At 45.4% G+C, this 23059-nt stretch overlaps 1 protein-coding gene across 3 annotated transcripts in view; it reads left to right on the top strand.

The window, feature by feature from the left end:
* The window catches only part of GALNT13 (polypeptide N-acetylgalactosaminyltransferase 13), a 113248-nt gene extending 98275 nt beyond the window's left edge, over positions 1-14973 (top strand). For 2 of the 3 annotated variants that reach the window (XM_071810651.1, XM_071810652.1), the window contains exons 12-14: positions 948-1082; positions 8571-8770; positions 11327-11421. In XM_071810651.1, the coding sequence (XP_071666752.1) occupies positions 948-1082; positions 8571-8756 (321 nt within the window). In that variant the 3' untranslated portion in view covers positions 8757-8770; positions 11327-11421. Of the gene's footprint in view, positions 1-947; positions 1083-8570; positions 8771-11326 lie in introns of all 3 variants that reach the window. The other variant, XM_065841362.2, reaches the window with a different exon arrangement.
* Positions 14974-23059: the final 8086 nt, after the last annotated feature.

Raw genomic sequence — 23059 nt, 5'->3', positions numbered from 1 at the left:
GGCCCTGGAAAGCTCATCCAGTGCAATCCCCCCATGGAGCAGGAACACCCAGCTGAGGTTCCACAGGAAGGGGTCCAGGCGGGTTTGAATGTCTGCAGAGAAGGAGACTCCACAACCCCCCTGGGCAGCCTGGGCCAGGCTCTGACACCCTCACCGGGAACAAGTTTCTTCTCAAATTTCAGTGGAACCTCCTGTGTTCCAGTTTGTACCCATTGTCCCTTGTCCTGTCACTGGTTGTCACCGAGAAGAGCCTGGCTCCATCCTCCTGACACTGCCCCTTTCCATATTGATCCCCATGAATGAGTCCCCCCTCAGTCTCCTCTTCTCCAGCTCCAGAGCCCCAGATCCCTCAGCCTTTCCTCACACGGGAGATGCTCCACTCCCTTCAGCATCTTGGTGGCTGCGCTGGACTCTCTCCAGCAGTTCCCTGTCCTTCTGGAGCTGAGGGGCCACAACTGGACACAATATTCCAGGTGTGGTCTCCCCAGGGCAGAGCAGAGGGGCAGGAGAACCTCTCTGACCTACTGACCACCCCCTTCTAACCCACCCCAGGTACCACCAGGGCCCAGTGCTGGCTCATGCTCACCCTGCTGTCCCCAGGACCCCCAGGTCCCTTTCCCCTACACTGCTCTCTAATAGGTCATTCCCCAGCTTACACTGGAACCTGGGGTTCCTCCTGAAGACCCTGATTCTGTCGAACTCCCAGGCATTAAAGCCTGAGCTTTGCCCTGTAAAATTTCTTTTCCTAAATGTGATATTCCTTCTCTTAAGTATAATTAGCAGAGAGACTTGCCTGAAACACGTGTGCAGCCCAAGGCAGCACCACCTCAATGGCTGCAGAACAGCGTAGTTCTGCTCCATAGGGGTGAAAATTCTGTATATTCCGAATGCTCCGCCGGTGAGGACTGTTGCTAATTCCTCATCCCCGCTGTTGTTTTGTGTGGCAGGTGTTCTCGTACACGGCCGACAAGGAGATCCGCACGGACGACCTGTGCCTGGACGTATCGCGGCTCAACGGCCCTGTCCTCATGCTCAAGTGCCACCACATGCGGGGGAACCAGCTCTGGGACTACGATGCCGAGGTACTAGGGGCTCAAAAACCCCATGATTGCTTAAAAAGAGCTCCTGTCTAGTAGCTGGAGTTGTCTTGCGTTCTTAAAAATCCAAAGTATTCTGCACTTCTTAAGTCGAAAGCAAGATTTGTTTGTTTTTCACGTAGAGGTTTTATGTCTGCTAGATCTTAAAGATGTTGACTCTCCATTTCCCTTGTGTTTAATTATTTCCCATATCCCCGTTCCCTGTTGAGTTCGACGTCACCATGGGACGGGAAGCGGCTTTTTCTGGTTTTTGAGAGCGCAGCCTCAAGAAATTGGGCAACTTGAGGAGAGTTTGTAAAATTAACGCAAAATACGTGCAAATATCTCAGGATTTTATGCCCGAATAATTCTTCTTTTTAAACGAGGCAGGAAACAGCAGATGAAAATTAAAACATTCATTTTAAGCTTTAGCTTTGGGGTGTGGAAGCGCATTTTTGCACAGTGCAGTTCACTCTGGTGTTAGCATTTTCTTTAAGGTAGGAACTTTCTAACATTTGATGGTAAGGAAAAAGCAGACAGACCTGCCATTGCATAATATTGAACTGCCAGGCAGAACACCGATACTCACCATTGAGATGCAGTTTGTTTGGTAACTTTTGATACATTCTTGAGTTTAATCTTAGAATTTAAACTAATTTTGTCTCTAATAAAGAAGATTATTTTTCTTCTTACACAAAACGCATGAATATTTTGATAATCTTGAGGTATTTCTGAGGATGTTCATGCCTGCAATTTGCACGGAAGATTTAAGGTCTTCTATCCTCCTTCGTTTTATTCCTGCAACAGGGGATAATTGATTTTTAATTGGTTTTAGATTGGGTTAAGTAGAAGGTGAGGAGTGTAGTGCTGATTGCTGGCTGAGGATATGGACTCGGTGTCACAGGTTACCGATCAAAAAGTGTAGAGAGAGATAGATAGATAGATAGATAGATCCATATATATATATATACACTACCAGTTGCTTTTGTTTGAATATTTTGGGCCCAAGCTACTGAAAATGAATTTGCAGTTTAAGAGGGTCTGTGTTCGTACGGCTCCTCTCCCCTCCTCTCCGTTTCAAGATGCTGAATTAGTATCGGCGTATTTCCATGATTGCTGAGCCAGAAAAATACAGACCTATTCAAAAGACATGCACCCTTTTAAAAAGTATTTCCAATGTTGCATAGAAATAGCTCCTTCTACCTTTCTGCACAAAAAGCTGCATTTCTTTCAACCAAGTATTATATATTTAACAGTGGAACCGTGCTGTCTTCTTATGTTGGGCATAATGGCAAATTTCTAAGTAGCTGTGTAAAAATAAAATCAGCCGTTAGATGGAGCTCATAAAAAAGAAATACCCTTTTTGGCTTTAATATCTATAAGGGATCTCTGAGACAATGGTTTTGCTGCTTGTCCTATGTATAAAGCACATCCCATCCCATTATGTACCTTCCAATTTATTGATGTTGTGCAGGAGGAAACACACACCCCACAGGGAGGGCTTTTTCCCAAGAAAACAACTGGCCTGTGATGCTTCTTTATTTTACCAGACAAACAGTTGCAACATTTTGGCTGCGTTTGTATCCATTCCTTTTTTTCAGATAATTTTCTTTGATTTACATAGTGTTATTAAATTTTCTAAAATGTGCTAGCTTATTTTGATTGTGGTATTTAAACGTAATAATATACAAAGCATCAAGTCTTTTCTAAGACTTTACATCCCTCAATAATATTGCAGTTGTCATAGATATTCCTAGCGCTTGGGTCTTTTCAACCAACAGACAAGGAGCTGCGGAGATTTTCTGGTGCTGATGAGAAAGGTCAATCTCAGATGTTTTCATAGTTGCTTGTGAAAGTATCAGATTTAATTGCTTTGGAGCACGCTGTTCCAAAATCCCCATTTTCTCATTTTCTCATACCAAAAGCGTCTGAATTAGCGCTAAATGCCTTTCGCACTTGGAATGATTAATACATTTTTAGTGTATATTAATAGGTTTTTACGGATGGCTGCAGCCCATGCGTGTGCTGTGCGCAGTGGCTGCTGTTACCCCGGGAAAAGCAACATGAAGTAGGAAGAAATCTGGTTTTCATATGCAGGAAATAGTTCTAATTTAATTATTTGATTAATCTCTAAGAAATTTATTAATCACTCCCCCACCCCTCCAAAAAGCCCCATGGTGGAGATACACATTGGGGTTATATCCTTCTGGTTCTGTGCTGAACTGGGGGGAGAAGCAGCGTTTCCCGCACCACCAGAATTCACCATTTTTGCTGTTCTGTCCAAAATCCCAATTTGCATTGTTCTCGTTCAGAGGACCCGCTCTCAGGGGTCAGCCACGCACAGGGGAGTGTGCAGGAACAGTTTCCCCAGTGTCCGATGTCTTTACAAAGTCTGCCCGTATGGATTGTATAGGTTAAAATAGCGATGAGCCTGTTGGGTTATCAGCTGGTGATGGAGATCAGTTGGCTGGTGGCCGAGATAAACCAGCCGACACCAGACGTACATCAGTTGGTCAACGTGTGTCAGCAAAGCTATCTCGTGCAAACAGAGTATTTTGCATTAAGTCCGACAGAGTTAAAATGATGGCGGTGTCTTTGCAGGTCAGATAAATAAGTACTTGCCATCAGGGTTTTAATTGAATTTAAGTATTTCTTTTATTAAGCAAAAGCAGTTGTGACTGAGGAGGTACTGAATAGTAGCAGGTTTACTTTTCTATTAAAGTAGTTATTAAAGTGGTTATGACCGAGGAGATACTAATAAGTATTAGCAGATCGCCACAGGTCGCGTCTCTGAAAAACATCATTGAAGAAAAGGACATGGTTTTAAGAAGTTAAAAAATTAATTTAAAAAATTAATTAAAAAGTTAGAAGGAGCAGATGGATTAGGATTAGATAGCATGGAAGGGGCTGTTATAGCTCCCAGTCCCGCCTTGCAGAAAGTGGACACTGAAGTTGGAGTTTGCAGGGATTTGCCGATGGAGAGAGCTGGCATAAGAAGAAGAGCTGTTCAGAGTACCTTTGTGTCAATAACCTGCTGATTGCTCGTTATTTCATTTGCAATATGGAGAATATTTTACATCACTTTTAGAAAACAAGTTTGTTTTTTTTTTTCTTTGCAAAGCCCAATATCAAGATAATCCAATAAAGTATTATATTTTAATATCTACTTAAAGTGGAAGCCCATGTTGAAATAAAATCATTTACCATCCAGAAGGGATAATTTTTTGTTGTTTAAATAGGTGTTTCCGTAATTGTGTTTTCTGTTCCGGCTGCAGCTCTGGGGTGCCAGCTCTGACCCCACAAATGGCTCCGGGTTGCATAAACCTGTATTCTATTGCTATTTCCTCCAAGGCGGTTTCACTGAGCTGCATCTTTTTCCTCAGCCAGTAGGATGGGTTATTTGGATATTATCTGTAAAAGAGAGGAAAAAAAAAGCTTAACGTGGATATTGGTATTTCTGTAGTCTAAATGGAAGCGCTTACATGCACAAAATGTTAATGGTGTCTGGATTCAAGGGAACACTACATAAAAAACCCGCTGTCACCAGGAGCGCGTCTCCTCTTCTAATGCAAAATGCCTTTTAACACTTCAGGCAATGGCAGTTTACAGCATTTTTAAACATCTTTTTCCTTAATATTTTTATGTCTTGCCAGGATTTTTTTTTTTAATCCATTACTTTCCATTATTGAATTTTAATGCTTTTCGCTCCTACTTCTTGAGCAGCACATTAAGCTCCCTGGCCCTTTCTCAAGCTGCCCATTACCCCGCAAGGGCGGCTCTATAAATCAGCTCTATGGATGGGATGTGCCAAGTTAGAATTGCCCAGCTCTCAAAGGCTTCCTACCGGCGGGTGTTTTATGACGTATTTATAAAGCATAAATGCTGTTTGCTTGGGAACGGGGATGGGAAACGCGGTGTCGGATCAGCAGATGTGGGGATGGCGATGGGCTGGAGCCAGAGCTGCTCCCTCAGCACCTGATTTTGCTTATCTAATACAACTGTATTTTCCAGTTTTACTGCAGAGATTTGTGTGTGTGTTTTCCCCTGATATTGGGGCCCTGGGCTTGGGGGAGATATTTTTGCAGGGTTTACTAGAGCTGGTGTTTGGCTGCCCAGTGGGGCCATTGGGTTGGGGTTGATGCTGAGCTGTGACATCCCGGCACGTTTCTGTCCCACTGGTGCCATGAAATCGTGTTGACCTGTGACACGTGAATGATCTCAGGTAAAAAATAACGCTGTAAATACATCACATCTGATAGAAAACAGTTTCATTTCGTCACTTGTGAATAACACCGTCCAGGATTTGATCTTGCGTAACTGCTGTTATTTGTCACCAAACGCAGCGTCTGTGCAAAGCTGTTGGATTTGCCTTCCTGGAGAGATGAGACTCTTCACAAAAATGTTTCTTGAGTCACTGTTTGACTCCAATTTCCTTTTTCTTTTTCATCCCCTTCCATCAGTATGCTGGTAAATGGGAATACAGCTTTGAGGTAAGCTCGGTGACACTGGTACCCGGCCCGTAGCGCATCCCGCTCGCTCCTCCAGCTGTGCCGTGTCACCGCGACCTGGCGTGGTGTCCTCCCGTAGGTACCGCCCCACCTGCCAAACCCGCTTTACTCACGTAGTCATAGAAGATCTCGGGCTGTTAGTGCTACATACAGAATATTTGGGTCAGAATAATAACTGTTCACAAATGATGTAAATACACGGTGTATCGTCAACATCTACTGGTCTGCGTCCTTCCGGCCATTACAGGCTTTGTGACTGTTTCTCTTCTTAAAGTTATGGGGCTGGCTAGATTTGATGTGATCAAACTAACTTTACCATAAGAGATTATTGTCAATAATGTGAACGTTGCTACAAATTGCAGTCTTATTACTATGTATTTGAAAGGGCTTAGTTCTTTAAAAATGAGTAGGGAAAGCATCACGGGTTTTTTATCACCTTCTTAGAAAGTGATGTTGAATATAATCAGTGAAGGGGACAAACAATTTCTTGCTTCCATTACTATAGATTTGCCAAAGCCAGTGCTGATTTACAGAAGCCAAACTTGCTGTCTTGTGTACCAGAGAAAAGTCTGGTCGGATTACCAAGGTCATGCTTGGTACTATTTATACCTATGTGAAAAATCTACAAAATGTAGGCATTTAATATGATATAAACACGCAATATAGAGAGAGTGTTACATTTCAAAGTATTTTGTGTGCCTTTGTTTTCCCTTAAAAGAATAGTACAATAGACAGAAGTGAACACAAAGCAGTAATACATAATGAAACCAAAACAAGCATTGATGTTCGCGCTGGTTACTGAAAGTGACAGTATAAGGACGTTTGTTCTTGGTATTTTTAGTGGCCTCTTTCTATGTACTTTACTTTTTCCCTTACCAAACCAAAAAAAAAAAAAGACTGAAGTGAGCGATTCATTCTAAGATGATTTCACTGAAAAGCCTCATCTAGGATGAGCTGTAATTATGTGATACTGATCTGGTGCGTTTTTATCACCGAGCTTCAAACAGAAACACTCGAGCGCTGATGGATCCTGTGTCCTTGCGCAGAGCTGGGGCCGGGATGCAGGAGGAGCATCCCTGGGGTGCAGGAGGAGCATCCCCGGGGTGCAAGAGAAGAATCTCTAGATGCAGGAGGAGCATCCCTGGGGTGCAGGAGAAGCATCCCTGGGATGCAGGACAAGCATCCCTGGGATGCAGGAGGAGCATCCCTGGGGTGCAAGAGAAGAATCTCTAGATGCAGGAGGAGCCTCCCCGGGGTGCAGGAGGAGCATGCCCGAGGTGCAAGAGAAGCATGCCCGAGGTGCAAGAGAAGCATGCCCGGGATGCAGGAGGAGCATCCCCGGGGTGCAGGAGGAGCATCCCCAGATGCAGGAGGAGAATCCCTGGGGTGCAAGAGGAGCATCCCTGGGATGCAGAAGGAACATCTCTAGATGCAGGAGGAGCATCCCCGGGGTGCAGGAGGAGCATCCCCGGGGTGCAGGAGGAGCATCCCTGGGGTGCAAGAGGAGCATCCCCGGGGTGCAAGAGGAGCATCCCTGGGGTGCAAGAGGAGCATCCCTGGGGTGCAAGAGGAGCATCTCTAGATGCAGGAGGAGCATCCCTGGGGTGCAGGAGGAGCATCCCCGGGGTGCAGGAGGAGCATCCCTGGGGTGCAAGAGGAACATCTCTAGATGCAGGAGGAACATCCCCGGGGTGCAGGAGGAGCATCTCTGGATGCAGGAGGAGCATCCCCGGGGTGCAGGAGGAGCATCCCCGGGGTGCAGGAGGAGCATCCCTGGGGTGCAGGAGGAGCATCTCTAGATGCAGGAGGAGCATCCCCGGGGTGCAGGAGGAGCATCCCCAGATGCAGGAGGAGAATCCCTGGGGTGCAAAAGGAGCATCCCTGGGATGCAGAAGGAGCATCTCTGGATGCAGGAGGAGCATCCCCGGGGTGCAGGAGAAGCATCCCCGGGGTGCAGGAGGAGCATCCCTGGGGTGCAGGAGGAGCATCTCTAGATGCAGGAGGAGCATCCCCGGGGTGCAGGAGGAGCATCCCCAGATGCAGGAGGAGAATCCCTGGGGTGCAAAAGGAGCATCCCTGGGATGCAGAAGGAGCATCTCTGGATGCAGGAGGAGCATCCCCGGGGTGCAGGAGGAGCATCCCCGGGGTGCAGGAGAAGCATCCCCGGGGTGCAGGAGGAGCATCCCTGGGATGCAGGAGGAGAATCCCTGGGGTGCAGGAGGAGCATCTCTGGATGCAGGAGGAGAATCCTCGGGGTGCAGGAGGAGCATCCCCGGGTGCAGGAGGAGCATCACTGGGATGCAGGAGGAGCATCCCTGGGATGCACAGGCAGCACCTGCAATCGTCAGGTACTGGCTGCTGCACCTTTGGACAGAATTTAGGGAAATAGCTCCCCTGCATCTCATTTTACCAGGTATTGGCACAAAAAAGGAAGAGCTGAAATTGTAGTTGGCAAAAAAAATTCTTATCTCCTTATAGGTAAATGTTTAATTCATTATATTTTTAATTTAATAATGCTTGAGTAAGCTTTAGGGTGTTTAGTACAGGATATTAGTGCAGTGGGAACATCAGCAGTCTGGGTGAAGATGTCCCTGCTCATGGCAGGGGTTGGACTGGATGGGCTTTGAAGGTCCTTTCCCACCCAAACTGTTCTATGGTTCTGTGATCGTCTCTGCCCAAATCTCACTGTGTGGTGGGAAGCCATCATCACAACAGGGCACCATGGGATCTAAATTGCACAAGTGAGTGGGTCTCACAAGGACGGGTCCCTCAGTGCAGAGCAGTGAGAACGTTTTTTGTGCAATTAAAGCGTAGTTCATGAATACACACAATTCTCCATCCATCATTCCCATCAGAGTGCTCTCTGCTTCATCTGCTTCACTGCTGTCTTACCCAGCCATCTGTTGCTTTGCCCTTTGTTCGTCTTTGTCCTCGTCCTTGCTGTTTGTCTTTTGTTTGTTATTTTCCCCATTTTTCTGTCGTGCAGACCCATACGTTTCTTCACATCATCACGCAGTCGTGCCTGACCCTCAGCAGGATCGAGGACGGCACCCGCGGGCCCACGGTGGAGGCTTGTGACGGCAGCGCCCTGCAGGCCTGGGCGCTCAGGAACTACACCAGGCTCGAAGTCTTTAGGAACATCTTTTACAGCCCCACCGATTATTTCCTTTAGCAAAGCGGTTGGAGGTTGGTATGAAAAAAATGAATATAACACGTCATGGCTTAAGCTGTTCCTAGAAAAATGCTTCTCTGTTCTCAGCCTGTTAGACTCAGCGGAATTCCTTTCTTGTTTTCTCAGATGATTGTATATGATACATATATATATGAGATAGATAGATGATAGATAGATAGATAGATAGATAGGTAGATGATAGATAGATAGATAGATAGAAAGGTAGATGATTGATAGATAGATAGATAGGTAGATAAGTAGATGATAGATGATGATAGATAGATAGATAGATAGATAGATAGATAGATAGATAGATAGGAAGTGGTGGAGTCACCATCCCTGGAGGGGTTGAACAGACACGGAGATGAGATTTTCAGAGACATGGGGTGGGTTATGGTTGGACTCAGTCTTGAGGGTCCCTTCCAGCCAAAATGATTCTATGATTCTATATATATAGATATATGATAGTATATATGTTCAATGTTAGTTGTTTGTAATTTTAGATGAATTCAGCTACCTTGATCTATTGATGTCAACGCAATTGTTGCAATAGCTGAAGATTTGGTCCCTCTGCCAAGACACAGAAATAATGCCGGTTGCGTAATATTTCTCAGAAGCGTTCATTTTGAAAATTCCCAAGCTTAGGTAATTCAGTCCTGGAGACATTGGTCACAAATAGCTGCAAATCATCAACACGTATTTTTGAAGCCTTTACCACCGAAGGAAGCAAACTCTTGTGCCAACCAGCCCGTTTTGCCAGGTGATCCAGCAGATAGCGATGGGGCAGCAAAGCGATGCTGGAGCCCAGGATCTGCGCTCCATCGTTTGGCTGTAACATGTTCAGAATCTTCACTCGCCAGAGCTATTATTTGCATATATTTAATAAGCGGGGAAACCATGGAGCTCGCTCCTGTGCATCTGCATGTCTGCACAGCTAGTTCTGCAGCCGCCTGCGTGTTCTCGCAGTTCAGTAAAATAAAAATGCCAGGCTGGCTTGTACAAGGATCATATTGCCTGGTAATTAATTGTTTTCCAAGCAAACGAGACCTTTTTTTGTTAACAACATAAATAATGATAGAACATAGCAAGAAAAAATTTATGAGATGGCTAAAAATGCCGATGATATGGTAGACTAGCATGAAATTATACACTGAATAAAAAGGAGCAGCTGATAAAGGCAGCAGCAGCATTTTTAGACTTGTTTGCGTTTCTGGTTATAGTAGAAAATGATAGCAGCTTAATTGCACTTAAAACAATATAAGTGAAGAATCAGTGATGCTTTGAGCAGTGCTATTTAGTAAACAAGCTACTTCTGTTAGCTCTACTAATTCTTTCCTCTTGTAATTAGAGGAAAAAATGCCTTCTATTCATCATTGAATGCATATCAAACGGCCCCTCGGTGATTTGTGATAATATCTGCAGGCTTTTCTCCGAGAATTGCGTAATAGTTTGTTTTAAACTGAGGAGCGAAGCTCTAGGGACGAGCTATTGGAAGAATATTCATAATAGAAATTGGGAGTGTTAATATGTGGCGTGGCGACCCGGTGTGAACTGCAGTGGAAATTATACCGTGTGGTGGTGCAGGTATGTGTTTGGATAATAAAACTATGTCGTTCGTTGGCCACGTTAGCATTTCCCTGCTGTTTAATTGAACACCAGGCAGTCAGGCTCTGCTATGGAGGGTTAGATTTGGGGTTATATTTGGGTCAGGCTCTGCTGTTGGGGGGTTATTTCGTCCTTTATTGTCTACCCAGGGGAGCACTGGGTGTTTCTGTGTGTTTTGACATACGGTTCCACAGCTCTGGCCCAGCCCCTGACGTATCCTCTATGCGATTTGCATACCATACAGTTCTAGTTGTTTTCTTTCATTTTTAGCAAATAGTAAACTGGCAAATGCAACACTTCAAAGGCGCTTGGGTGTGTGCTCAATTACTGTGGTTTTATGTGGAAAACCCCCAGCTCAGCCCCAGAGGGAACACCTGCTGCCCTCCCTCTCATTTTATCTGGGTACACAACTTGGTGTTTAACTTCCCTTCATCTCTCCATGAACACCTTCTCCCTGTGCTTTCAAGCAGGAGATGCTTTATTTCTTCAAAATAAGCTCTGTTTTGCTTCTGACTCCCTCATTCCTCTGAAATACAGTGTCACGTGTAGGAACAGAAAGAGGTGAGCGTCCCGAAGAAGACAAAATATGTTAGAAACAGAGCAGTTTTCACTTGCATGTTCCTGTTGTTCATGTAATACTTAGCAAACGTATTTCCACTGATCTGAAATGCGCATGTGTTCGTGTTGCTCCTTCATCCAATGTACTTTGAAGTAGTATTTCCATGCATTGATTTTGTACTTTCCTGTTGCATTTTCTTGCTGCTGGGCTCAGCAGAGGCACTCATGTGTGCCCCGGGGAGCAGCAGGTTGTGTGGTTGAGGTCTTGTAGAGCCATATGAGCAACGACCAGGGCTGAGGACCTCTCTCCTGGCTCATACAGCACCTAGAATAAGAATAAAATCAGCCCCCAAATGCCATTTCTGGTTTTTATCTATTCCCGCAGCTCTTGCTCTTCTCTGTTGCAGAAGCTCACCCTGAGGCACGTCAACAGCAACCAGTGTCTGGACGAGCCGTCGGAGGAGGACAGGATGGTCCCCACCATGCGGGAGTGCGGGGACGGCCGTTCCCAGCAGTGGCTGCTGCGCAACATGACCCTGGGCGCCTGAAGCTGCTGCAGACGCGCTGCCCCGGCCGGGATCTCCTGCTCCTCGTCCTCATCCTCCTCTTCCTCCTCCTCCCCTCCTCGCAGCGCTGGAGCCCTTTCCAAATCCCGGCTGTCAGAGCAAAGTCGTTGGCGCGTCAGCTCTCCACCTGCGCGTTAAAATCCGTGACAGTCCAACAGAAGCTCATCTGAGCCTATACATGTCAAAACACGCGCTGTTACCAACGCAAATGTGCTCAAAAATGGTTCCAGAGAAACCTCTATGAACCCTGCACCAAAGAGGTCGGGATGGGGAGTGTTTTCTGTGTGTCTCACGTGGAGAAATGAGCTGATATAAAATGCCTTATGACAGTAAGTGGCACTGGGAACCACCCTGGCCGGCGGCTCTGAGCCGGGTGTGTTGGTACTGGACTTTCTGGGTGATGCAGTGGGATATTTGCTGTTCTCTGGTGGCGAGGGGGACTCGGTGGAGAACCACACTGAGCAGCAAAGTCACCAGACAGAGCAAAAGCTTTGTGGTTTGTGCTGGGGAAAAAAATGGGATCCGGCGATTGGAAAAGCAGCAAAACTGAGCAAAGACTGCCCTTGGAAATTGGAATTGAGTCAAATGAGGCAACAGCAAAGCATGGGAACAAGATTGAGGAGGAGGAGTGATGCTAACTCAGAGCAGCGCAGACTGGAATGTCCTCTGCAGCGGGAACAGGAACGGCTGGGGCTGATGTCTGGGGAGCTGGGGATGGAGGAACCAAAAACCAGACCAGGGGAGACTGGGGGTTGGTCTGAACTCCATCCCGAGCTGCTGCCCGTGAGCACCAGCGTGTATTTTACCCACATCCTGTTCGAAACACAGACGTGGATCCACACGTGGGTGGGACTGGCCCAGCTCTCAGTTCGGGCTCCGGGTGTTCTTGCTTCCATAGCGACGACAGATGCTTATTTATATTTTTAATAATTTGGTGGCTTAACCATTTTGTTAGCGTGGTTATTACAAAAGCACTAATGGCACACGGTCGTGTGGGAGGTGTCACAGGAACCGACGCCGTGCCGGCCCACGGCAGGGTGTGGGGTGTGCCCTATACATACAGGTGACATTTCCTATATGTTCTGGTCATGTTTCCCTTGGCGTGATGGGCTGGGTTTTCGGCACTAATCTAATTTCCCATCGCCGAGAGGGTTCAAGAGACCTCAACGACGGGGCAGCAGCTGCAGCGTAATTACAGCACGGGTAAGTGGAGGAATGGTTTCCCATGATTTCACTCACAGTTCCTCAAAAGGTCTGGTTATGCACTAGGTCATGAAAAAATGACAGTATTTTCTGTATAATGCTCTGGTTGTTATGGATTAATAGTGTCGTATATATGTACGTATTATAAATTTATAGATCATCCATATTTTCTTGATACACATCATTAAATGAAAAGTAGAAGGACATGAAATTGGAAAAGTGATTGGTGTGCATGCACGGGAGCTGGAGTGTCGGGGGTAACTGGGGCTGGGAGGTCCTCTGGTCCAGGCTCCCGGCTCTAAGGTGGGTCAAACGCTTCCAGTTCTCATCTTCAAACTGCCACAAAAGTACACAACACGGCTTAAAAGCTCACAAGCCTGTAATTCTGCTTCATGGGAAGAGCATGCAAACATCACAATTTAAACACCAATCCCCACGCAGGAAAAAGAAATAATAAATGGTTTCTTCATCTCCTTTCCAAGGGCTTTTGCCACATGCGCAGCCACCCCGTGAGGTTTTCTTGATGTCGTAGCCGGGAGGTGATGACACGGTGTAATCGATGTGTAACTGAGGTGCAATCTCAAAAACAGATGAAGAAAGGAATATTTTTCTCCTCAGAGTTACCATAAAGGTTACTGTGTGTTAATGATTGGACTCGATGATCTTGAGGGTCTCTTCCAACCAAAACGATTCTGTGATTCTAAGAGAGAAAACTGGCAGGGTTTGGGTATGGAAAACAATGTGTTGTATTGTACTTGTTCAGGAGCAGGTGGACCAGCCCTTGTGGTCCCTACACAGGTATTGCCGTGGGTCTGCACGCCAGTAGGATGGCTTGATGCCTGGAAATGATGCTCAGACCTAGAAAAAAGCACTGAAATACCTGTTAAATTCAGTCCTGGTGGATATTTCCATGCGCTCCGAGGGGCCGGATTCTGGATTTACGCCCCCTGGTGAGGATGCAGAACCCCACGGGTCTCATTCCTGAGGAATTTCACCCCAATCCCCGTTTACGGAGAGCGAGGTGGTGATGGCGAGGGCACAGTCAACGCCGGCACGGCGTCGGGAGCGATGGGCTTTGGTGACGGGACGTGAGTTACCGCGCCTGGGCCCGGCCCTTCGCCGAGTTCAGCTGTTGCCTTGACAACCCCTTTGGGCTAAAATCCTTTAAAATCACTTGTTTGGTTGACTCTGTAAGCGAGTGTCTGGAGTTCAGTGCCCACAGCCAAAATTCATCGGTTGGTCTTTGTTTCCGCGTGTATAAAATATCTCAGAAAGACGTCGGGAGGGTTGACTTCTATTTGCGCGATGCATTTAAAATACAAAGAACTCTACAAATGCTGAATATTTATTGTTTTCACTGGGAGAGTGCTTCTGGTTCTCATATTTTTTTTAGGAATTGCTTTGATGAAATGAGAGCGAGCTGTAATTCTGGGTGGCACCAGCAAAATGAACATTTTGAAGAGTAAGTTGGACCATAAATGCTGTGAAAAGCCGCGTTCCTTTGTATCTCCCGACACCTTTGGGTGATCCATGGAGGTCGGGGACACCACTGCAACCCCAGAGCTGAAATATTTGTACCAATCAATACAGATGGGTTTCTCTACCGATAAGTATTTCCCAGTCACTAGGAAGATTTATTTACTTGTCGTGCTCTAATATGAATAGCGCTTTGAAGAAAAGCTGTAAAGCTCCGTGTTCTGATTTTTCTCTTATTTAAAAGCAGAGATCTTCTCTGATACGACAACGTTTGCGTTTTTTGGGGTAGCTGAAGGGGTAATGGCTGGTGAGACCACACCACGTGTAACCTGCGAGTAGCTACCAGCCGTTGTATGAGCACCAGTGACGTGGTTCAATGTGGCTTCCCACGCTCATTCTCCAACACGTAGCAACACCCAGCCAGGACCATCACTCCGATATATGGCCACCCCCATTTTATTCTTATTTATTCTCTACAAGCACCTATTCAGGACAGCTGGGTAAGCGATGCCTCGCGGTACTCTTGAGATAATACAAATTCTATCAGATTCAAACCACAATTTGCCGGGTGCTTTCCGAAGCAGGAGTAGCAGACTGAGATGTGGTAGTTTGGAGGATGTGCTTGCCAAGGCTCTTGAATAAGTGCTGGGGTCACAAATTGAAGTTAAATTTATAAAAGTAGATTGTGGCTAAAAAAATTACACGTTTTCAATGTTGTAATAGTTATTGAATGGTATACCGGTACTATTTGCTGTACATTTAAATATTTATACATTTTTGTAGAATTAAAATATACTGGTTTAGTTTTCTTCTGGTGCGCTTGTCTTTTTCTCTATGTACTTATTTTTTCTACGGTGAAAAAAACAGACTTTCTGCTACAACCCCTGTATCTTTAGGTCCTTTATTTACATGTATGGCCTCAGCAATGGGCAGAAGAGCTTCTCCTGCTGTGTGCAGATGGAGAGGTGGCCGTATGCAGCACAGATGGATGGGTCGACCCATCCGTGTGTGTTTGTCCCTCCATTGGCATTTAAGGCTCAGTTTTCCAGAAATTCCCTGCAAAACATCATTATGCAAGAAAACCAAGCTTGGCCACGCGTCCGAGTCCAAGGAAACAGCCCAGGTCTGCCACTCACAGCTGGACTGCTGGGGTTTGCCCTGTTGTGCTGGATAGTGTCCAAATGCCGCATTAACCATCTGTGTTTGGGGAAACAAACTAATAATTCAGGGGGAAAGAAGCGGTTTCCATCTAAATCGTGCTCCGGCTCTCCATGCTGCGGGCACAGGGTTATGGAGCTGTAAAGAGAAGAAATACTCTAATTATTTATTATAGACAATACGTGGTGCCAGCGACAGGGCTTTAGTCTTATTATGGTGGTTGGATTTTCCTTGTCCAAGTTGCGCCTGGAATCCTAAGCGGCTGGATAGGTTCTGGTAAGAACGGAGGAGGAAGAGGGTTTTAAAAACAAAATATTTCTAAACATAAATGAAAACTAATCCTTAGGAGAGTGAGAGGTCAGGTCATGGCATTGCCGTAGTGGACGTGATTCCCGAGACGTTTTTGCACAAGAACTAATATGCCAAAATTGAATTATTTCAGATTTTACTGTTAATTTCAATTTTCAAACCTTACAGAAAGTTAGGCAAAGTGGTAAGAGTGTTATGAGTGATAGAAAATTGTGTGTCTTGATCTGCATCACTTTGGAGTTACCGGCAAAGAAATGATGACATTGAAAATGATGAAGATTTTGTTTATAACAGCAATTTTAATTTCCTGATTCATCCTTCTGCACCGTTACAGTGTCCTTTGATCAACTCATTTACAAATTGCTACCAGTTAATGTCTCATTTAATGAGATTAAGTCCTTCCAGAGCAGCATCCTTGCTCATGCAACTACAGAGGGGATAAAAATGAAAGCCCTTTTATCAGGGTTTACCTGGTTCAGATTGTCTTCAGAGGAACAGCTATTTGTATGTTTGTGTCTGATGAGCTGCAGTTTATACAAAACATTGATCGCGTATGTGCCATTAAAAAATTGACTGTCAAGTTTCTACTCTGATTATTAAACTATTTTGCAAAGGCGCAATTAACTGTAGAGCTCGTGTTAATTATGGCATGTGAATCGTTTAAATGAATCATAAAATAACCTATTTGTGAGTAATGAATGCAGACATGGAGGTATTTTTCCTTTTTTTTTTTTGCATTTCTCAGAAATGTTAATAATTAGGACTCATTATAGAGCTAAAATTACGGTGAGGGAAACAACCTACATCTCATTTTCCTTAAAAAATGTGTGTATTTTAATCTCTTGAGGTCTGTTTCAGGGTTTTTTGGATGGAGCCCCGTGGGGCATCACTGGGGGTCGAGGACAAATCCCACACCAGGGCACTGCTACTCAAACTGGTGTTTCAAACCTGAACTGGGATGTGGGTTTGCGGAGTGAGGGTGGCAGGATCTGCCCTAAAATCCATATCCAGGCAGCAGGACTGCATGGCACAGGTTTGGGGTCATAGATATTAGCTTAATAATTTTGTCATTGAACCCCACAGTGGCTTTGTGTGCATCATTGCAGGTGGTGATGGAAATAGGCCAAATATCTCCAGAGGTGACCATTGCCCGCATGGGTTTCAATCAAACCAAACACATCCCCTGCCCGTCACCAACCCAGAGATAAGTTTATATATTGGTAAAGCAATACATTTTTGTCAGTTTTTATGGTGATGCCAGTTGTTTCTCAACAGCTCAGTGTTGCTAGAGCGTGAAACTGCATGATAAAGGGCTTTTAGCATTACAAGTGCATCCTCAGTGTGTTAGAGCCAGCTCTTGGGGAGAGAAGCACCAAAACCTGGCCCAGCGAACCTCAAAGCCTCGCAAGTGAGGAGGTGAAGGAATTATTGGATGTTTGAGGCTGTTTGTCCACAAAAGGGGTTTTTTTTTGGTTCACCTGGCTTTAAACATATGGTTTTATTGTTGGTTAAACCAGCCTTCCCTGGCCCAGCAAAGTCCTTCCCGCTGGAGCGGTTCCACATGGAAATGCCGAATCTCCAGCATCTCCCAGCCCTGGCTCGGAGGCGGCTTTTAAAACAACCTAACAAGAAAAGAAACTGTGAACTGTTATAATTCTTCAGCATGTCGGCCTGAGTGTAAGGCCAGTTTTGGGGATATTCACAGAAGGCAAAGAGCAGAAAACGGGAGAATATAGTGGATTTGAGGCTGGATTCTGGTCATTATCTGCAAAGAAGACACAAAACAGAGGCTGTTACAAGGAGCAGCCAGAAAGAATATTGTTTATGGCCTTGGGTTTGTGAACTTCTTATTCTTCTAGATGCAAAGAGCTGGAGCTGAATCTTGTTTGCTGCTTCTGCTGGAAGGTTTTCTGGTTTCTGCAATGACAGGTCTTGGCTTCCCTTGCTTTTAATCAAACCTGTACATACAGGAATAGCCATTTATTGCGATTATGAAGTCCCAGGAGTTGCAGGGTGAACTGTACATTTCCAGAACAGGTTTGAGATGTGAGAAAAATGTATTTTTCAATGGGTTTTGTTCGAAGTATAGTAAAGATTTTTGGCATTTAATAGGTGCAGCAGCAGAATGGAAGGATTTATATTCCATGCATTTAAAACAACCGAACAAATGGTTTTGAAAGCTATGCAGTTAAGAGTACCAAAAGGAGGTAACAAAGCAGGTATTTCCTTCCTTGTGCTTTTGCACGTCAGTGCTTACTCTTAATTTTAAACTGAAAGGAAAAGAGAAATCCCTGCATCTTGAGCTCTTCCTTCTTGCCACGGGTGTAATGAATTGCTCCTCCATGTCCCAGAAATGCTGCCTTAGGTCCAGGTGAGAAAACAACCTTGCACACAGAGCACGTCCTAGGGCACAGACTGTGTGTCTTCTAAAAGGTAGCGTTGTTGCAGCATATTTAGTGCTATATAGTCTTGGTAACCATGTAACTTGTGATCATCCTCATGAATCAAGATGATTTTTTTTTCTTCACCTTAATGAATCCTGTTTCATTGATTGTGCTCTTCATTCTACCCTGAGTCAGGGAACATGGAATATAATTTGCTATTAAATAAAATGGACATGATAAAGAGATAGATGGATAGACAGACAGATAGATAGATAGCTATAAACCCCACATATTCTCAGTAACTTTGGAAGGAAATAGGAGAAGTTTTGTCTGAGAAAGCTGGCAGAGCCCAAGAGCTGATTGCACACGTTAATTACATTAATTTAAGTTTCAGGCTTATTGCTGGCAGGTAAATTGTGCAAACAAGGAAACCCCCTGTTCCAATCCCCCGGGCGTTGCTCTGAGCACAGAGACACCAGATGCCCTTGGGTGCAGTGTCTGGTTTTCACATCCAAGCTATCCTCTCATTTTATCTGGTTATGCATCCCTAATTCCTGCCTTGCTATAACAACTAATGGCCACTTATTTTATCTAAAAAGTGTTATTTCTTTGCAAAGGCAGCCTGAATATTGAAGAGTGGAGTTGTATGTCTCTGGGGCATAAATGAATGAAATGTTCAGGCGTGCAGGATGGAGTCCCAGCGCTCCTGTGCACCAAACCCAGGCACCAAGTCACCCAGGGTTTGCTTGATTTATGGTGTATTTCCATGCAGCAAAACAGCTGCTTTTCTCTTCTCTCCCTTTCTGGGGGTCTCCTGGCGATGCAGTGACTTTGGGACCCATGGGGCTGTCGGACAGTTTGCGTATTCACCCACCCCGGGTTCAAAGGAGTTTCTGCATCAGTGAAAGCCTCTGACTGGGGTGGTCAGAAATGGCTGTGAACACCATCATAGTCAATTTGGGGTATTTCCTTATGTTGTGCTTTCGTATCTCCTGAAAAACAAATAAAAGATGTGCTTGGTAATTAATTAGCCCCATGTAATGTAAATAAAAGAAAAACGTTGGAAGTCAAGTGAAGTTGGACAGAATTGATTTTGTATCACCATACCCCTGGTTACAATAGAAAAGGCCTTGATGGGTCTGGGGTCCTTTAATTCTTCCCGATGGGAGTCAGAGCACTAATTATGCTTTGTATTCACATTTTATTTATTTTACACACTGCCATCATTCACTGGAATTTGTTTTGAAGGTCAAACTGGAGGAACTGTTAGAGCTGAGGGAATCTGCTTGTGTAACCGTCGCAGGTGACTTGCTTTGCTTTCAGCAAATTCAGAGATAAGTAGTCTTATGAATATTGCATGAAAACATCCCTGGCAATGGCTCTTAAATGATTTAATTCTGAAAACCAGCAGAGTTTAGCACAAGAACGGTGTTATCTCCCTGCCAGCTCAGCCATGCGGGACCCTCAGCCAGGGGGTCCAGCATCTCCAGCGCAGTAGCCCTGGGATGCAGGGGCTCAGCGGAGCATCCCGCCCACCAGATCCCCAGATAATGATTTAATGCTTAGCAAACCTTTCCCTCCCAAGGAAAGAGCTGTTAATATGTGAATATTCACCCCAAGTTTGCATAACCGGGGTAGGGAGGATGCGCCGGTCGATGCCTCATCTGTCAGCGTTCCACTCCCAGCTGTTCCCTTTCTGTTTAGCCCCGTAGCGCAGTATTAATGAAGAGAAATAAATTAGCTATTTGGTTTGGCACCAAGTCGCAAATCCCCATTAAATATCGCTCCTGGCGTGTGAGCGATTTGCTTTAATGCCGAAGGCGCTGGGTGTAAGCCAGGCTTTGGGAAGCCAGGCTTTGGGAACAGAGCCTCTGGCGCTGGGTCCGGCTTTGCAGCCGCCGGGTTTAGTCTGAGCAGCAGCCTGCGTGTCTCTGCCTGTTAAAAGCAACTGGTAGTGCCTTCCCGTAGAGAACTGGAGATTTTTGTGCAAGAAAGGATCGTTTTAGCAAAGGGCAGGCAAGCTGATAGAGCATAGGCTGGAGGGCATCAGTGCGTATTTCCTGTGTTTGAGTAAAACGCGTTTTAAAGAGGAATCGGCTCTAGATTTGGAGAACTCTGTCACGTTAGCTGGAAGACTGAGTATCAAGTTGCCCTCGGTCTCGCAGGTGAGTTTATTCACTGCAATGACGTTCTTGGAAACGCTTCTCAGGAAAAGTGCTGTCTCAGCAGCTGTTATAATACTCCAAGACTATTCTTGCAAGAGATCAGTACATTTTCAATTACATTCCCCTCACTTATGTGGAGATAGTACAAAGAAGCTTTTTTTTTTCCTCTTCCATTTCATTTGCAAGTGATTTTGGGTCAGTCCTAAAGTCTCTAATGCCCGAGTCCCCATCTCCTGCTTGGCTGGTTTGCTTTGGAGAGCTCACAAACCTTCGCCTGGTGAGGCCATTGTGAAAAGCCCCATGTAAGTTCCACCTTCAGTCCAAGACATCATACGATTTGGAATCTTATACCTGCTTCTAGATTTCACAGTTCAAATACTGAGTTTTCTTTAGTTCCTATATAGACATATAAAAAGTGCAAGTAAGCTGTGAAATGCTTTCGTCAATGTTCTGAATTATTTAAAGTTAGCTAGTCTAACTATAAGTAAATTATGTTACGGATACAAATTGCGTCTTTGCTACAAAGCGGAATGAACGAGACGCACCAGGCAAAGACACGAAATGCAGGGGGAACAAGATGTTCAAATGAGATTCTACATTAATATTCTAATTAGCCCTTCAGAAGCGATGCCAGAAACAAACCCGTTCGTTTTGTTTTCCTTCTTTGGAGAAGAACAACCTGGATTTCCAGCGCCGAGCCCGGGAGGTGCTGATGTGTGCGCAGGTTGTGGGCTGGGGGCTGCGAGTCCCCGTTGCTGGTGTTGTCACCAGTATTGTCACTTCCACGCTTTAGAGGGCTGCTTGCTTTCTTACAGCCTTTTAAATAGCGTAGCCAAACTGACTTTATTCTCCTGCTTGTTTCTGTTGGCTCGGGCTGACGCATTCCAGTGTCGTTTGCTGCAGTCGATACGGCCCTTGTTTGAACACATCCAACGCAACATAGCGCAAAGAGCTACAAGATCCCATCGACAGATATTTTAAATGGGGCTCTCAAAATACTTCTGAGCTCAATCCCTCCGTCTTAAGCTCCAGCCTGTAAACTTAGGGGAAGATAAAATCTCTTTGCCTCCCAGGGATTTGGGAAAAAACAATTAGCTTTTATGAAGAGCTGTGATAACACAATGGCAGGCGTGACAGGAGAACACAGGGGGAAATGTATGGTTTCTGTCTGGAATCAAGTTTGAGTTATGTGCAGTAAATAAGGCCGGGGGCAAGGAATTGAACAGAAAGGGACAAAAGCACTGAAGGAAACGCTGCACAAAAACCCAGGAGTGGGGAACAAACCGTTACGGGAGCTCATAATTAAATATAACATTGTACCCCGTAGAGAGAGAGGGGGAGCAAACCCAGGCTGTGCCAGCAAGGTCAATTCTGGCATTTTCTAATTATGTTTTCTAATTAATGTATTGTATAAAATTGTATATTATCCCATTTTTTTTTTCTAGAAAATATTCCACTCCAACCTTTTTTTTAATGGATCACCCCCAGCACACTCTTAGCATCACCAGCCTTTATTCGTATTGTTTATAATTGTCTGAACGGTGAAGCAGCTGAAAATCTTGACAGGACGCGCGGGCAGGTGGGATAAGGGGGCTCCGACTGAGCGCAGATGGTGAATGCAGCCAGCGGTACCCGGATAACCGCGGGATGCTAAAACCGGGATACAGGCTTTCCTTGGAGGTCCAGCAGGAGCTGCTTTCTGGGGCGGTTTTTCTCAAATTCGAGGGCAATTGCGAGGATGTTTTCAGTTTTCTGCTGCTTACTTGTGGTTTTCTGCAGTGCTGCAGCTCCCGGTGGCACCAGGGACTCGCTGCGGTGCCATCGCTGCGGCCGCTTGGCTCCGGGTTACTGTAAACTTACCCTCAGATCTTCCGTGAAACGCAATATTAGGCATTAGCGTGGCGTTATTTCCTTGGGAGGGCTAACGAGGTGCTGAGTGAGGAAAAAGGGAGCTGGGAGATGCTATAAGAGAAACGGCTGCAGGAGTATTTCGAGCAGCCTAAATCGATGCTGGAGGAGAGAGAATTTGCACAGCCCTAAGGAACCGCTCGCTTCAATTATAATGAATCCCACAGCAGCGCATTCAATACCATTTCTTCCACAGGCAATGGGCTTGACCGCCAGCAGATAAAACCCACCACTTTTCAGCTGGTAAGCAGATAAAAACCACCACTTTTCAGCTGGTAAGCAGATAAAACGCACCACTTTTCAGCTGGCAAACTGAGGCACAGTGCATGACATTCACTGTCTTCTGTAGGCTTTAGAAACTGCATCCCCAAGGTGTTACATGGTGAGAAATGCTGAAAAGTGCCTATTAGATATAAATTAAACATGGGAGGCTTAAGTTGAAGCATCGCTCTCATGTTAAACTGAGCAGGATCCAGAAGGAAGCCATGCCCTGGATCAGATAAAATGGAAATGGGCAGCTTCTCCGTCTCAAATTGAGTGGCTGAGATTAGCGCAGATACCCACTCACCAGCGCCAGCTCTTCCTCAGGCTGCCCTAAGATCAGGTTTTCAGCCACGTTTAGCCCAATTTTTCTGCTTGTTTGGATTCTCTTCCTGATCCCGACTTCAGAACAGGGATCGGGGACGTGGTGGTGGCAGAGCAGGGAGGTCACATCCTGGACCCATCAATGCTGGGGAGATGGAGAGGAGCAGAATAACGATTTTCCTGCAGAAATAAAGGATCACCCCTCCTCTTTCCCCATGCACAGCAGTTTTGATCCCAGGGGAGAGCACCTGTCCTTCTGCGACAGCAGCCCCTATGAAGAATATATATATTTAATAGATATATTTGTAATGTTTTGGAGGATTTAGTGTGTGTGTGTGATTTTTGCTCTGGCTGTGAGGAATATCGGGGGTGTTCTGATGCTGACC

This window comes from Patagioenas fasciata, chromosome 7 (genome assembly GCF_037038585.1).
Source record: "Patagioenas fasciata isolate bPatFas1 chromosome 7, bPatFas1.hap1, whole genome shotgun sequence".
NCBI classification, from domain to species: Eukaryota; Metazoa; Chordata; class Aves; order Columbiformes; family Columbidae; genus Patagioenas; species Patagioenas fasciata.
The sequence above is the reverse complement of the archived record's forward strand: the minus strand, read 5'-3'. Positions and strand labels throughout refer to the sequence as shown.